The 17,574-nt window shown below is 36.0% G+C and overlaps 1 protein-coding gene across 4 annotated transcripts in view; it reads left to right on the top strand.

Moving 5' to 3' along the window:
- The window catches only part of Nnt (nicotinamide nucleotide transhydrogenase), a 94,692-nt gene that overhangs the window by 42,290 nt on the left and 34,828 nt on the right, over nt 1–17,574 (top strand). For all 4 annotated transcript variants that reach the window (XM_015497328.2, XM_048800053.1, XM_015497332.2 and 1 more), the window contains 7 exons: nt 764–925; nt 2,102–2,212; nt 3,439–3,584; nt 4,909–5,104; nt 7,498–7,731; nt 8,778–8,938; nt 10,865–11,044. In XM_015497328.2, coding sequence (XP_015352814.1) covers nt 764–925; nt 2,102–2,212; nt 3,439–3,584; nt 4,909–5,104; nt 7,498–7,731; nt 8,778–8,938; nt 10,865–11,044 — 1,190 coding nt within the window. The remainder of the gene's footprint in view (nt 1–763; nt 926–2,101; nt 2,213–3,438; nt 3,585–4,908; nt 5,105–7,497; nt 7,732–8,777; nt 8,939–10,864; nt 11,045–17,574) is intronic.

The raw sequence follows: 17,574 nt of genomic DNA, 5'->3' as shown, positions 1-17,574 counted from the left end.
GCTATCCACATGTTTGCTATTAAGGAAGGCGCTAATTAAAGATGTATGTTCAGAGCTGACTGTTTGTATTCTGCACATTCTTAATTTAATTTGTATTTTTTTTTCTTTTCTTTGTAAAATCCTGTTTGCTGACTTGGTGTTGAGGCTAGAGCTGACTGCCCTGGCCAGCAGTCCAGTCCAGATTCGGGAGCAATTGCAAAACTTCTGTCCCGGGTGGGTGGAAGCCATATGTTTTGGGGAGGTGCTGGAGTGAATGAAATCCTTCCTACTCTTTTAAAACCTCTCTTCCTCAGCCAATTCTGAGAGTGACATAAAATTGGCCTCATAAAAGTCCTGTCTTATAAAGGTTATGTCTTGCCCAAGTAGAAAATGCTTTGTAGCTCCTCTGTAGGCCTATAATTCTGGAATAAAAATGTTTGTATAAATACATGTGGCATTGTCAAGAAAGTTGAAACAGGGAAGAGGACAAAGCTTTGCAAAGGAAAATGTGCAAATTATTATTAAGGTGACTCATAAATATTAGTGGATCTTTACAAATTATTTGAGAGATGGAGTGGTCAGAAAGTTGTGTTTTGTCCTTAATATCTTCCTCCTTCCCCTACTTCTCAAATGCCAAATGTCTAATTTGCTCTTTATTGGCAAGGGAGTGGAATGTGAGACACAGACTCTTCATATGTTTGACTGTGTGTGGAGGTATGTGTTCTTTTTTAATCTTACTGAGATAATGGGAAGTCATCTCACATTCTTTACTTTCTTTCTCTAGGTCTCACTGGGATGCTGGGTTTGGGCATTGTGGCTCCCAATCTAGCCTTTTCTCAGATGGTGACCACTTTTGGCTTGGCCGGTATCGTGGGGTACCACACCGTCTGGGGAGTGACTCCTGCTCTCCACTCACCACTGATGTCTGTGACTAATGCAATCTCAGGTTTGTTCTTCATGTGTTTGCTTCATCTTAGGTTTTCAAAGGCTTCTTAGCTTTAGGAGTACTTTCCATGAGGTTTATAAAGTCTGTGTTTTCAAATTGTTTCCCTTGGTATAAGAGGTGGTTATTAAGGTGACTCACAGCTTCCTCAAAGGTGGGGGGGGTTGTGAAGTAAAAGGTCATGCAGCATTAGCCCTTTGGGCTGCTTCTGTTTCAAGCAATGCAGGTCTACTGGTATTTCTTTCAGTTATGATTTCCTTTAAGGAAAGGTTTCACTGATGAAATGTGAAAACTCCTGTTTCACAGAATCAGTTGCCACGTCCTATGGGTGCTCTTCTTAAGTCAAACTGACATTCAGCCTATCGAGATTCCAATAAGTGATATCAATACATGGTATCAGTTCACAGTAAAGCACAGGAGATAGGAACTGGCTTGCTAAGACAGCATCAGGCATTTCTTTATTCTGATCCAAGCTGCCATCCATGTGGCTGCCTAGGAACTGTTCTTTGGCCCCCAGTGATGGCTCTAACATGAGGAAATGATACACACATGGGACAGGCAACAGGTCCCTTGATCATTTCTTTTTTCTTCTCTGGTGGTGCTAGGGATCAAACCCAGGGCTTCACGTATGTCAGGCAAGCACCCTATCACTGAGCTATGTTCCCAGCCATCCATGGTCATTTCTTATAACATTGTTAGGATTTCTGCAGAGATGTCAAGTTTCAAGAGGTACTATACTCGGGAAAGCCCAAAGCTGCGGCATCCCCATCAAGTATTTATAGTTCACAATTAGTCCCTTCCAGTCTGTTTATAAGGTATCTATCTACCTGTAGACACTTTTCCCTATAAGCAATGTTGTCTAGTGGCATTGTTGATTTATATCAATCAGGGTCAGAGCAAAAAAGTTAAAGGAAGGTCAGATTCTAATGCAAAAGGAGGAAAGGTTTTGCTAACATTTTGCCCACGATAGTACTTTAAGTGAGAAAGGTGTGGAGGTGTGTTATCAATAGTCCTCATTAGGAAAATTGTTTATGTCTGAATGGAGGCACAAAGAGGCTGCTTTGTGTTTGGTAGTGAGAACTTTCCCCTTGTGAATCTGTGTATGACAGGTCTGTCCTCAGCTGTGACATTTCATTTGGAGTTACCTCTATAATCACCATATTAATGTTTTCTTTCTAGGTTTGACAGCAGTTGGTGGATTGGCGCTGATGGGGGGACATTTGTATCCTTCCACAACTTCTCAGGGTCTTGCTGCTCTTGCTACATTCATCTCCTCAGTCAACATTGCAGGTATGATGATCATGAAAGAACCTAGAGTGCTATTTTTTTTTTTCCTTTTGGTACCAGGGATTGAACCCAGTGGTGCTTAACCACTGAGCAACATCCCCAGCCCTTTTTTACTTTGAGACAGTGCCTTACCAGGTTGCTGAACCTGGCCTTGAACTTGTGACCCTCCCTTTTCAGCCTCCCTATTTTGGTATTGCAACCATATACTACTATGCTCAGCTTAGAGTACTATTTTTAATGAAGATACAGGCTGCAAATTCAAATCAGAATAAAATGGACTTTCTGACTTTAAGAAACTAACTGTACCATGAAGGAATATTTCACTCAGACCATAAATGCTCTTTGTGAAGGAAACTTGATAATTTTGTCCATTTGTAATTGTTAGAAACTCTGTTGATAAAAGAGCAACTTACCCCATGCCCCCAAACAAACAAAATGATGTCTTGCTACAAGTTAACTAGAAAGTTATCAAGTGCATAGTTTTGGATTACAATGATTTAGTGCTATCACCTAACATCTACAAAGGCGTATAATTTCATATAACATTTTAGTCATCTGCCTTACTGCAGACAATGTTTGTTCCTAAAAACTGAAAGCTTAACACCCTATTCATGTATGAGTCTCTTTTGGTGCTATTTTGTAGCTAAAATTCTTTAATGTGTCCAAGAAACATGGTGCCTGTCCATATGCTATTTTTTCTTTATCACTTAGTACAGTTTAACAAATGAAATAACCTAATATTAAGAAAAAAAAATAGGGGCTGGGGTTGTGGCTCAGCAGTTAGATGCTCACCTAGCATGGGCAGGGCGCTGGGTTTAATTCTCAGCATCACATAAAAATAAAATAAAGGTATTGTGTCCAACTACAACTAAAACACAATATTTTTAAAAAGAAAAAAAAATACCGACCATTGATCTTTTGCATTTCCAAGCTTTTTGAAGGGCTGTTTGCTTTTAGTCATGCAGAAATAGTTGTTTTTGCATTTTGATAGCAAGTTTCCTTCCTGAATATATGTGAAAATATGTAGGGTTTTTTTTTTTTTCCCACTAATTTCTGGCTTGAATAGTAGAATGATTTTTATTTTTGACATTCTAAAAATGTTACTTAAGTTATATTTATACCTAGGTGATAAAATATGTTTAAACAGAAAAATTATAACACTTTGGAAAAAAATCACTCTGCTCAATGGGACATCTCTTTTTGTTTTGTCTTCCCTTTGCTTTGATAAGGTGGCTTTCTGGTGACTCAGAGAATGCTGGACATGTTCAAGCGTCCCACGGATCCCCCAGAATATAATTACCTGTATCTGCTCCCTGCTGGCACCTTCGTGGGTGGATATTTAGCTGCCCTTTATAGTGGCTATAACATTGAACAAGTAAGAGGATTTTTGAATGGTTTTATTTTTACCACTGTGTTTTCTTCCTTATTAGATTTAACATTATTATTACACAATTCAAACTCTCAAGAAAATACTACTCTGCCAAGCAAATACAGTAATTACCATTCCCTAAGTATAAGGACCCTGGATTCTACAGATAGATTTGCCTGCTAATGGGGGTTTACCTGTCCCTAAATTTTTACATGAAAAAAAAGTTGAGAAGGTATTAGTACCTTCTTTATGTACATGGCTGGGTTGTTGTAAGGTTTCAAAGAAATAATCAGTGATTTAATTTGACAAATTTTTGTTATTAAGAACTTAGTCATTTTCCTGCTCTCTTTCTCCTTTTTGGGCACTTTACCACCAAGCTATATTCCCCAACCCTTTTTATTTTTCATTTTGAGACAGGGTCTTGCTAGGTTGCTTAGGGCCTTGCTGAACTTTTCCTATTTTCTTTCTACTTCTACAAATCCAGTAAGTCATGTTGTTACCAGGAAATGTCAGGCCAATTCATTTTTAAAAAGAAAATTTAAAAATTAATGTTGAATAGTAAAAGAGAAATAATCAAGTTGAACTTTGAAAGTTCCCAGTCAAAATATAATATAATAGAGCCTCAACTTTGATCTGAACTATTTTCTATTTCTTTTCAATGACTGTCACTGATTGCAACCTCTGTAACAGAAGAATCATGTCTCTCCTGGTTTCTTCTGTGTTTCTAACATGGAGTATTTGTTGAATTAACAGAATATTTTTTTAGGAAGAGTTGAATCAATGAGTCAGGGACATGAAAGTCTGAATTCCAGATTTGCCCTTTTCATTTGACCTTGAAGAAATCATGTAATCTTTTTAGTCTTAGATTTTCTCTTTTGTAATTGAAGATAGTGATTCTTTCTTCATGTTGGTCTCATGAAACTAAGTCAAGTGAAGTCTATGCACATTTCCTGGCTCTTATGACATCAGGGCTTAGCTCGTTTGTAACATTTGGTCAGGTTTAGTATCACATCCAACAATAACTCCATTAAATTTAGGTATTTTTATATATATTTATGTATAACATGTGTATAACCTAGAAGAAACCAATTTACATAATGGTATAATTGCAAATACAACACAAAGTATTTAACATGCTAATATTCCTAACAGGTAGGAAAACATACTGAAATATGAAAAGAGCTCAGATTTGTCCCTTTTTAATCCAAACTTAAATTGTCCTTAGAGAATCATGTTTCCATCAGAGAGGAAATCTAATAGATGGAAGGTTTTAATAATCTCTCTCTCTCTCTCTCTCTCTCTCTCCCTCTTTCCCCTTTCCTTTGAAAAGATCATGTACCTAGGCTCGGGCTTGTGCTGTGTTGGTGCCCTGGCTGGCCTTTCCACCCAGGGAACAGCTCGTCTTGGCAATGCATTGGGTATGATTGGGGTTGCTGGAGGCCTGGCAGCCACACTTGGAGGCTTAAAACCGGACCCAGAATTGTTAGCTCAGATGTCTGGAGCAATGGCTTTGGGCGGTACCATTGGTAAGTACTTTTAGGCCTCTGCCTTCATGGGAACCTATGTCCTTCAAATACTTGAGGGCATTCCGCTCAGGGATTTTAGTGTGCTGTTCTACATTGCTTAGCGATGGGAATACATTTTGAGGAATGCATCCTTTCATTGTGGTGCAAATATCTCAGAGTGCACTTACACAAATCTAGGTGGCTAATGTTTCTAGGCTACAAATCTGTATGTTACTGTACTGAATATGTATGCAGTTGTAATATAATGGTATGTATTTGTGTATCTAAACACAGAAAAGTTACAATACAAATACTGAGCAATTGGAGTTTTTCATCTTTATTATAACCAATAGGACCAGTGTCGTGTCTCTTTATCAAAGTATCTTTATATGGTGCATGCATGGCTGTACTTTGTTAGAGTAAGTCCTTTTATTAGCAGCCTGGTTTCTGAACACATATTTCTGTTTGAGGCCCATACTGATGAAGGAATTAAATTAAATTACTTTAATGGAAATTGCATCAGTAAATATTATCATATTTATTAAAGTTGGTATAATTTTCGTTGAAATTCCTGTATTTTAAAACATTGAGTAACTATGATGACTGAGTCAAAAGAGATGGTAAGAATTTGACTGTACTCAGTTTTTATTTTCCTTTACTATGCCTAGTTGGCTGATGGTAGAATAGGGTGCTGAAATACTTACGTTTGGACTATATATAGGCACATCTTTTGATCTGGTCATAAATAACAGTTGAAAATTCTGCTTCTTAGACCTGTTAAAAACTTGAAAATTACATAGGTGGGCAAAGAAACCATTGTTAATCATGTTTAGTATATTAGGACTGTTGTTAAATTTTCAGGAATTTTGCAAGTTTTTAAATATAGCCACCATTAAAACCTAAATTACATAAATTTAAAATAAAATATATTAGAAGCAAAGGTAATAATACTAAAAAAACATACTTTTGTAACTAACCAGATTTTATCTTGGGATTATTTATGTCTATTACGGGGTTTAATAGAAATAGTATGAGGTAGTGGGCTATTATACATTTCTTCTCAGTCCCACATTCAGTACTATCACATCGGCAGGTAGAAATGATCCTTGGTAGAAGTATTTGTACTATTGAAATAAACATATGCTGCACATCTGGGCTTGATTTGTTATTTTGTTTATTGTTCAGACATAAGAAAGTGAAGGAAAAATATTAATAATAACAGTTTAAGCTTAAAATATGTTGTGACTATAGCCCTTGCACTATAAGTAACACAAAAAGTTGAACAGTCTTCCAATGTTTGAAAACTCTTATCAGATTCAGCAAAGAAGTCCCTTGCAGAGTTGGCAAATGAGTGAAGTTCTCACATACATATCTATGCCACAAACATATGGTGTTTTACTTTCATCCTACTTGTTAATGTAAGCAAAAATATTAGCCAGTGTTTAGGTAGGAAGTCTGCCTGTTCATCAGTTGCAAATACTAGGTTGGCTCCAGGTATAAGAATTTAGCAATAATCAACAAAAGCATCCTAGGACAGTCAGTTATCTATATGGAAGTTGGAATGAAGAGTATTGAGTATTTAATTATCATTTGAATTAACGTATACCTTTATATCATTAAAAACTCAAGTATTTATTTGCACATGTACACCCCCGACCCTTGTGAATTGGTTGTTAAATATTTACCAGAGTGATGTTCGCTTTAAGCTTTTTGTTGTCCTTCCTTAGGGAAACTTTAAGTTCTTTCTTGATAACCTCTAAAAAATACTTGAAGGAAGAAAAACCTGTGTTTATGGCAGGAAATCCTTTAGACATGTCTTAGCAAATATTTTGAGTCTCACTCATTCTATTTACCTATCTTGAGCTATGAAATTCCTTCAGAGTCTCCTCATTTGGGCATTTTCTGCCCAGAATCTTGCAGTTCTTTACTTTCGGATTTGGCTCCCACCTACCTACCTGAAAACCTGTCCCTGTCGCTACCCCCCAGGAATATTCCCTGTTCCCATATTCTAGCTGTTTCTTACTGCATGGGAGCAAGCACTGCCTATAAAGAAGAGGCCTGGAATAGTCATTTAGTGGGGAGAATTTTAGGGGGCCTAATTGGAGGTTAGAGTGATCTCAAGAAACTTTTGTTGAGGAAGAGGAGTTAGTGGGAGGAAGAAGTAGGCATTAGTGCTATGTTTGTGTTATTTGAAGTTGGGCCTTGGTTAGATGTTTGGAAAAAACCTGGTTTTGAAAGAGTATACGTGTAAAACAATGCCTGTACAGTCCCTGCAGAGGATATCAGCCCGTACTAAGGATTAGGTAATATTTATTGGTGACAGTGGTGGGAACATTTACATGTGATCTTTGGTGTGGTCACGTCTCAAAGGTCTGTCCAGTTGTAATTTCTCTTTGATCATCCTTTCCCAACAGGATTGACAATTGCCAAACGCATCCAGATTTCCGATTTACCTCAGTTAGTTGCTGCTTTCCACAGTTTAGTGGGCTTGGCGGCCGTGTTGACTTGCATAGCTGAGTACGTTGTGGAATATCCACATTTTGCTATGGACGCAGCAGCAAATCTCACCAAGATCGTGGCCTACCTTGGCACTTACATTGGCGGTGTCACCTTCAGCGGGTCACTTGTGGCCTATGGGAAATTACAGGGTAAGCAATTTAGTGTGATGTGGAAGTAAATATCTATTGTTCAGGGTACGAGAGTCCATTTAGCTTCCGAAATCACCTTCCCCAAAGAAACTGTTGAGGGAAGAGGCTTGGATAGCACTTGGAAAGATAGAAAAGATTTCACTACAGAAAGATGGCTCCTTTTTATTGATCCATACAAATATCAAAACTTTGGAACTATTTCTTCTGCAGACAGCTAGTGGAGGAAATTAGGGCACAGAAATTTACATAAACTAACTGAGATTTGATAACATGTATGAACAAAATAATAGCTTTGTGATCTTTTGTTAGAGGTGTCTGCATGGAATTTACACAAGTGAGCTTTATACATTTCGCAGAATAGAGAACAACTTCTTGAGTGAGTTCATGTGACTGGTAAACAGAACTCATTTTGAAATTGGAAGTAGAGGAAAAAAAATTCAGGGAGGCTGTTTTCAGGAAAAAAAAAAAAGAGTCTCTAGTGAAACTAGTTTGTGATTTTAAAATCAGATCTTGCCTCTCAGTAATAGTCATTAAGTAGGACACTTCCATGAAACCTAAAAAATCACAAAAGAACTTCAAACCTAAAACATTCTTGTTTTAGGCTTTGTCTTTAGAAACAACTAAAAAACAAAGGTCCTTCTCCCTCGGGCTCAGTTGATAGAATCAGAAATGCTAATGTACTAGAGTCTGTATTGAAGTTTTAAATAAATAAAACCACACTTAACAACTTTTGTGTTGGTGTACGGGGGAAAAAATCACTTTTTAAGATTCTATGACAAAGAGTAAAGAAATTATGTGATCAAAGTAGGAAAAAGAACAGTTAAATTGAACCATACTTTTCCTGTCTTCCATTAGTGTTTTTTACATTTAATAATTCTAATATGCTTTTGTGTCTCGTATCTGGTGGTATAAAGTGATACTTCAGATACCACGTCATTCTAATATTACATTTTGACAGTTTGGGATTAAGTGACATGCAGTTGAGTGTATGTGTAAAGGTGGTTTCTTACACATTTGAGATTTTGAAACTATGTTCCTTGGTCTAGGTATCCTGAAATCAGCCCCTCTCCTTCTACCTGGAAGGCACTTACTCAATGCAGGCTTGCTGGCTGCTAGTGTCGGTGGAATAATCCCATATATGATTGACCCCAGCTTTACCACTGGCATTACCTGTCTGGGCTCCGTGTCAGCTCTTTCTGCTATCATGGTAAGAAGTTGGAGATTAACAAGGACATATTTTCTTTCAACTTAATTGTTCATTTAAAAGTTGTCACATGTGACACCTTTCTTGCTCTGGAGTCTCTTCATTGGATCTATGTGTTGGTGAATAAGAGTTTTAAAAAGTCAAGGGTTCCAGTTCCGTTCATTAGGTGCCTACTATATGACAAGCACCACAAAACAGTGCTTTGAAGTTTACATGGTAAGTTTGCCTGTTATTTGCTGTCACATTCATTGGACACTAAATCAAATAATCATATAAAAGAAAATTCAGTTAATAAACCTGTGTGCTCAGTGAGGGGGTCCAGCCTTTCATAATAGGATTGGTCTTCCTTTTTGTCCCTGCCTTTTTCATTTAGTCTATTAAGATGTAGACTATTTTTTTGTCTATATGTTTCTGTTTGGTGTTTTATATATCAATATTTGATGATATTGCATGCAATTCTGTGTCACACACTGATTGCTTTATGTTTCTCTAATATGGTGTATACCTTGTACATAGGGTTTATATTTTAAGTTTTTGAAAACACTAGCTACTGTGCCTAGCCCAAACTTAGATGTTTAGTAATTGCTTATCAAATACTTAGTGGCTCCTTGATTCAGAAACACAATATTTGTAGTACAAAAATGATATGTATTTTTGTGGAATCCTAAGAATTAGGTCATGATTTTAGTACAGAAAGTTTAAAGTCACTTAAAAATCTATCTTTATATGAATACCGATAATTCAGTTTTCTTTGCCTTTTGTAGTGATAATTTTGTTTTAAATGGAAGAAAAATAGTTTTGATATTTTTAATCTAACAAAGTGAAAGAGGTTAAAGTCTCAAAATCAAACTAATACTATAGAAATACAAAACTTCAATAATTCTTATTTTTTTGAGATCTAAAAGATACTTATTGCCCTATGAGAATGTCTGCATAAGTGATGATTTTATGGCCTTATTTTAATTGCTTTTGGGTTAAATAAGTGATAAATGAATACATTTAGTAACAAGAAAAATGTAGGAGAATGTGGAATAAAAAGCAAAAATCTTTCTATCAGCCTTTTTATTTTCCTGGTTTAGTAATTTTGGATTGCATAGTGGACATTATTCATGATATGTTATGGATGCTTGGGATTCTATTGTATCCATCTAAAGAGTATCAATTATCATTTTTAAATTTGTTTTTATAGGTAGGTAATTTGGTGGGATGCAAATTTCAAATTTCGGTTCCCTTATGGTGGGAGCAGCTGAGAGCTATTTTATTTTATCATTAACAGGATTGCTTGGAGTCTGCTCCACATAGCATAGTTTAATAAGAGTAAGCTGGCTTTGGGGTCCCTCCAGTTCATCTAGCCTGCTCCTTTGCAGGGTTTCCTCTGTCACTTAGTCATTACAAACCCTATCCTCATGATCTTCCAACCAGTAAAACTGTGGGCTTATAATCTTAGTTTTAGCTGGTCCACTTGCTACCAACAATGGTCTAAAACCATAAAAGCTGAAAAATTCACTTAGTGGTATTATATTTTTTTTAGGCATAGACCTCTCTCCATTTTCTTTAAATTTTTTTTTATTGGTGCATTATAATTATACATATTAGTGGAATTTATTGTTATGTATTCATAAGGCACACAGCATAATATGTCAGTTTCATTCCCCAGTACCTCCCACTCTCCATTTTCTGCCTGCTTTTATTTAGGGATTTATTTATTTATTTGTTTATTTATTTTGAGGCTGAAGGGGTGGCTGAGTGTTCACAGCTGTTCTACCGAGTAGAGAGTTGGTCAGATGGAAGACACTTGGGCATTAGCAGAAGTGGAACTTGTATGGAACTCTTATTAGTTGAAAAGTTGGAATGATTAGGAACCAAGATGTTAAATGTCATAGGTTTTAGTATTCCGAAATTTGAGTTCTGCTTGGGTCTTTGTCCTAGGGTGTGACCCTGACGGCTGCCATCGGGGGTGCTGACATGCCCGTTGTCATCACTGTGCTGAACAGCTACTCGGGCTGGGCTCTGTGTGCTGAGGGATTCCTGCTCAACAATAACCTGCTTACCATCGTGGGCGCGCTCATCGGATCCTCTGGGGCTATCCTGTCGTACATCATGTGTGTGGTAAGACCATGAGTAAACAAAAGAAATGGTCTTCTGGAAATATGAATGTGCTGGTCATTTATTTGCAGTAAAAAATGTTACTTTTAATATTCAAAAATATAAAAATGTATTATTTAAATAAATTTCTAAAACTGTTTTTAAAGTACTCAACTGTAGAGAATTAGGAATATTAAATATAAAGGTAAAAATCTTCTAAGGCCTCTCTCCATTTGAAGATAAATATATAAGTTTTTTTCATCTTTTTTCTTTGTGCATTACATATTTATGTATTCACTTGTTTGATCTTATTACCTTTTTCGCATTCAAATAAAAAACCTTATTATATTTTTAACTTTTTTATTTTTACCATTAAGATGCTTTTAAAGTTTTGTTTTAAGACCCTTTGTATTAATCCATCATATGGATATACAAAGTTCATTTAGCTTTTCCCTAATGCTGTCCATTTTATGTTGATTTTTAATTCTCTTTGCATTTAAGTGCATCTTTGACAATTTTGGCTTTTGTCAAAGCCAAAGAGAGAGAGAGTGTGCCCAGTTTTCAGGTTTTTTTATGTGTTTCCACAAAGCTTGCCCTCTCATTGGTCATCTATGAGAGGGCCTCCCTTGAAGTTTCATGGGCAGCATGATAACAACAACAACCAAAAAAAAGAACAGAAAAAAGTAACAATGTGAATACTTGTTAGCTTTGTTTTAAATTTCTGATTATCTTCTTGAGTGGCAAGCTTATATCCTGCAAATAATTTATGGTTGACTAGAAAATGTTTCCCAGTTATAGGTGTTATTCTCTACATATTAGTTTTGAAAAGCTGTTAAAAGACAAGCACCTAACCATTGAGCCCTTATACAATCAGAAATCAGAATATGACTTTCCACTGATAAATAATTTAGAGGGAAAAGAGCTGCTACTCCTATCATTTGTTTTCAATTAAAAAACCCCCTTATTTTGCAACTTAGAATTTTCTGAAGTTTTAATTGAAAACTCTTAGTTGTAATTTAAATCCTGGTTATCTTTTTATAAGATTTTTTTTGTTGTTTATTTCTTTGTACTGTAAAAGAAAGCATTAGATAGCCCAAATTCAAAACCAGCCCAGAGATTTTTAAATTAAGTTACTCAGGTTATTTAGGGAATTTGTAAAGGTGAAAGCTTGAGTATCCTATTTTAAAAGTATCAAGCTTTGAGGTTTTTAAGGAAAAAAATGTGTTCAATTGTATTAGAAATACAGTTTAATCTAAAAATAAACTTTTAACCCTTGGTTTGAATTTGAGTCATTTGGAAAATTTGACCAGCAGAGGGCAGCAGCTTTTCACTATTACTTAAACATGGTTTCCCAGAAAACTGATTTTAAATCAAATGGGAGGATTTGGATTTCAAAAAATAAAGCCAGTGGCATACTGATATGAGGAGGAAAGGGCGAAGGACTTGTACCCAGTTCTTAAAATGTTACCATGGATACCTTCTTTTTTTTATTAATTAATTTCTTTCAATTAGGTATATATGACAGCAGAATGTATTTTGATTCTTTGTACAGAATTGTAGCACAACTTTTCATTTCTCTGGTTGTCCACGATGTAGTGTCACACCATATATGCAACCATACATGTATCTAGGGTAATGATGTCCATCTCATTCCACCATCTTTCCTGCCCCATGCCCCTTCCTCACCCCTCCCTTCCCTTTGCCCAAAGTTCTTCCATTTTTCTTAATGGTTTCTTTAAATAAAGTGGAGACAGATATTTTGGGAGGTGTAGTTGATCAATTTAAGAAGTTAGTTTCTTTCTTTTAAAAAAAAATATATTTTAGTTGTAGATGGACACAATACCTTTATTTTATTTGTTTATTTTTATTTGTTGTGGGGGATCAAACCCAGTGCCTCATACATGTTAGGTAAGCGCTCTGCCACTGAGCCACAATCCCGTCCCAAGAAGTTAATTTCTTTTATTATTATTAATTATAGTAACCATAGTAATTCTTATGTTAATACATCTAAAAGGAACTTGAATAAGGTTGGAAGAGGCACTTGTTGAAAATACTCTCTTCTACATGTTCTTTGGAAATTATCTTTCTTTTTAAATTCTTTCATATTTCTTTTTCTTTTTTTCATCCTAGATATTGAACTCAGGGGCACCTAACCATTAAGCCCTTATACAATTCTTTATTTTGATATAGGGTCTAAGTTCCCTAGGGCCTTGCTTTTTGCTGAGGCTGGCTTTGAACTTGCAATCCTCCTGTCTCAGCTTCCTGAGCCCTTGGGATTACAGGTGTGCACCACCATGCCTGGCTCTTTCATATTTCTTGATCTATTTTCTTTAGCTATCCTGTTTCTTTTTTTTCTATTTCTACTGCCACAAGTGTGTCATTTGTCATCATCATGCTATACAGTTTTTTATTTTCTAAAATTCCTATACCACATATATAGCTAATATATTCTTATAGCTATCTGGGTTCATTAATATCATGATAGCAAGTTTATATTAATTTGGATTCGAGGAAGGCGAAGGCTTAGTTTAAAAAATCCTAATTACAAAAATGAAAGATGTATAATATAGGAAATTTAAAAAACAGAATAAATAAGAAAATAAAAATTTTTGAACTCCTATTGTTCATTAACTGTTAATAACATTTAAGGTTCTAATTTTTTTTCAAGTGCTGTGTTAACATTCTATTTAGTGCATTGCTGAATTTTCTAACATTTTTTTCAAGTGCTGTGTTAACATTCTATTTAGTGCATTGTTGAATTTAGTTAAGTTTTTAACTAATAATTTTTAGCATCAACACATTATTATAACACACATATACCATAAGCTATGTTTCCAAATCTACATTATTAATTGTTTGAACAATTTTTTTGGTTGTAGTATTTCTCTTTGTGCATCTTTGATTATTTCCTTAAGTTAAATTTTTACAAGTGCAATTACACGTTCAAAGGGCATAAGCTGTTTTTGTTGCCTTTTGAAATTGATAAATTGATTGTCCACCAACGATTCCTCCTTAGTGCTCTAAACTAGCGATGGGTGTCATGGCTTACTTCAGTGCATGCTCCCTACTCCCAGATGTCATTATGAAACAAAAAGAAAACAATATAAACAAACCTGCTGTATTTTTAGACTTGGAAGATAGAAAATTTCTTTCCTTCCAAATTTCCCTGATTTCCGATTTTTTTTCATTGACCTTCACTAATTCTTAACTTGTGCTTCTTTATTATAAGAATTTTTTTTTCATGGCTTATGCTTAGCAGCACAAGGTAGTTCATAAGATTAATAAAAATTAAATAGCTGGTTCAACTTGGGTGTTAGTACAGTACTGCAAGCATTATGCTGGATGCTTTACAAGTGTTAGCTCATTTCATCTCTACAATAGTTTTGGAGATAGAAAATGTTCTCATTTTAGAGATAAGGTATTTTTAAGGCTTATTTCTTACCTTTGTGTTTGTGAAGCCTGGCCTAGTACCTGGTACATTCCAAGGTTTGTACTGTTTGCTAAATGAACATTAGATGGATATTTTTTTAGCTCGTTTACTGGAGTTAATATGATACAGTATGTTGACCTTCATTATTAAAGACTGAAGGAAAAATTTAAGTCTAAAGCATAGCAGGGTGGTTTTGCTGGGTTTGGTGGTGCACACCTGTAATCCCAGAGGTTGAGGCATGCCGCGTCCGGCCAAAGGAGCCGAGTCCGGCGAGGGACGGCGAGGTTAAAGGACACAGGACACCAAGGTTCTTCATCCAGGAGACAACTTTTATTTTTTCTACCCCCCTATTATATATCCTCCCACCCTCAGGGTTAAGCACACACACACACACACACTTTACAGGAAGCGGTCTCGAGCAGCCTTAGGCAAACTAGGTCAGGTTTTGCAGGTCGGTCATGCCAGGCCCAGCTGGGCCACTAATCAGCAGGTACAATCTGTCCCAGGCTCTCAGGAGGGCAGATAGACAGGAAGCCCACAGGGCTGACAGAAAGCCCACAAGGCTGACAGAAAGCCCACAAGGCTGATTCATACTTCAGTGGTACTCGCCTCCACATGCGGAACAAAGAGCAGGAAACTTACTCCCGTTCCAGGGCCAGGGGCTTCACCACAGAGGCAGGAGGATTTAAAGTTCCAAGCCAGCCTCACCAATTTAGGGAGGCCTTAAACAACTTAGCAAGACCCTGTCTCAAAAATAAAAAAGGGTTGGGGATATGGCTCAGCAGTTAAGCACCTATAGGTTCAATCTCCGGTACCAAAAACAGAAACACAAACCACCACCAGAAAAAAAAATAAGAAACAGGGTGATTTTATTCTATAGGAAGAAATGGAATGTACCACAAGTGGCTAACCAGCAATCCCTAGAATTGTATTTTTGTTCTGATAATTAATTTTTTTTGGTGTCCTCTGAGCTATGATTACACAGTATTCATTATTATAAAAGTTGAAAAATATTGGCAATGTCTAATCAAAAAACTCAAATCAATGATGTGCTTTATATCCAGACATCAAATAGACATTACATTCTTTATGATTTTATAGTCCCTCTACTCGTGATAGAATTCAAATCACCTGGGAAATAGAGGTCTTGCAAAAACGCAACAGCATTTTCAGGCAAAATTTTTTGATTTTTGTACTTTGTTATTTGTTGCCAAATGGAAATAGAAGAAATACAAAGAAAATTATGTTTTTTTTTTTTTTGCTTTGTGATTAATTATCATCTACCAGGTACTGAAATGAGAGGCTGGTAAATGGTGTATATGTTATTATTTTGTCTTGGTCTACTTTATGACTTTTCCTTTGTTTTCAGGTTTACTTCTCACAGTGCACTTAGAATTATATGAGTTAAGGGTCTCTTTAATGTAGAATACAATTTTCGTTTTAGGGCTTAATAGTTTGAGAGGAATAGTTTTGGACAATGTTGCAAATTTTTTTTGCCTTGAAAGCTGGAAACTCTTTTTAATATGTGGATCAGTGCCCATAGGATAGACCATTAATCACTCAAGCAGAAACCCTGAACATTTGTTGAGAAAATAATGTTGCAATGGTAAATTTAGAGATGAAAATAATTTAGTTTTTAAGAGGCCACATGAAATTAGTATAATGATGATATAATTGTGTATATGTGTTTAATAGGGGGTAGGCCTTGATTTTCAAACTACTATGGGGGTTCCCTGTTTTTTCTCCCTAAGTTGCCATCTGAAGTGGGTACATTTTAGATGTCCTCAGAAATTCTTTCCTTCTCCATTCGTTTTATAGGTTCCTTTTAAGCCAAGTTGGAATAATGTGGGTATATCTCTATACATGTGTCCCTCTGCCGTATATCCCTCTGTGATCTGTCCCTTTGCAAGACTGTCATAGAGCCTCTTTGTCCATTTGACATTTATTTGAAGTTATTTATGACATAACTTCATAAATATCTCAATGTCTAAAATAATGTTTTGTACCGATTTTAAAGACAAAAATTTGGTAGAACATTTTTTTGGTAACCTAGTTTCAGAATCCTGTAATTTAAAACTAGAAAAGATTCATCAAAATCCTCAAAAGTGGGGCCGGGGTTGTGGTTCAGTGGTAGAGTGCTTGCCTAGCATGCACGAGGCACTGGGTTCGATTCTCAGCACCACATAAATGATCTCCACCTATAAAACAACAACAACAACAAAAATCCTCAGAAGTTGAAAGTTTGGGAAGTCTCAGGTATGTCTATCTGGGCTTTTATTTAAACCTTGGAAATTTTGAGAGGATATCTTAACAAGAGCTTAAAACTTCAAGTTAGATTAGGTTTATTAACTTAATTAAAAACATTAATTTTCCATGACTCTCTTATCCGTTAATAATATACATAAAGATATTTCAGGCTTTATTTTGTGTGTGTTAACCTTAGACGAATTTATCAGATTTGGAGTTCTGTAAAATACATTCGTATTTGATAGGTGAGCTTAGCATGAAAGAATAATTTAAAAAATGCCGATATTGTGATCCATCATCTTTGAACTTTGTTGTTATGAAAGCATGGCTCTTTGCTCATCTTCTGTTTTCCTCCCTGCCTTTGCCTGTGTCAAAACATAAGCAGTGAGGTAAATGTCTCCACCAAAGTGGTTGCCAGCTGGGCCCTCATTCTGGGTGGTTGTGGTTTTTCCCTGATGTAGTGCTTATCGTTGGAGATTTCTAATTGTTTTTTAAAATTTTTTAAAATATTGACTTTTTAGTTGTAGTTGGACACAATACCTTTATTTTATTTGTTTTATGTGGTGCTGAGGATCGAACCTAGGGCCTGGCACGTGCTAAGTGAAAGCTCAACCTCTGAGCCACAACCCCAGCCCTCTAATTGCTTTTTAAATAATCAAATATTATCTTTTCTTTTTTTACACGCCTGTAATCCCAGCGGCTCAGGAATTGGAGACAGGAGGATCGCAAGTTCTAACCCAGCCTCAGCAAAAGCGAGGTGCTAAGCAACTCAGTGATGCCCTGTCTCTAAATAAAATACAGAATAGGGCTGGGGATGTTGCTAAGTGGTAGAGTACCCTAAGTTCAATCCCCAGTACCAAAAAAAAAAAAAAAAAAA

This window comes from Marmota marmota, unplaced genomic scaffold (genome assembly GCF_001458135.2).
Source record: "Marmota marmota marmota unplaced genomic scaffold, marMar, whole genome shotgun sequence".
In the NCBI taxonomy this organism is placed as follows: Eukaryota; Metazoa; Chordata; class Mammalia; order Rodentia; family Sciuridae; genus Marmota; species Marmota marmota.
Note: the sequence above shows the minus strand (reverse complement) of the source record. Positions and strands in the feature narration are given on the sequence as shown.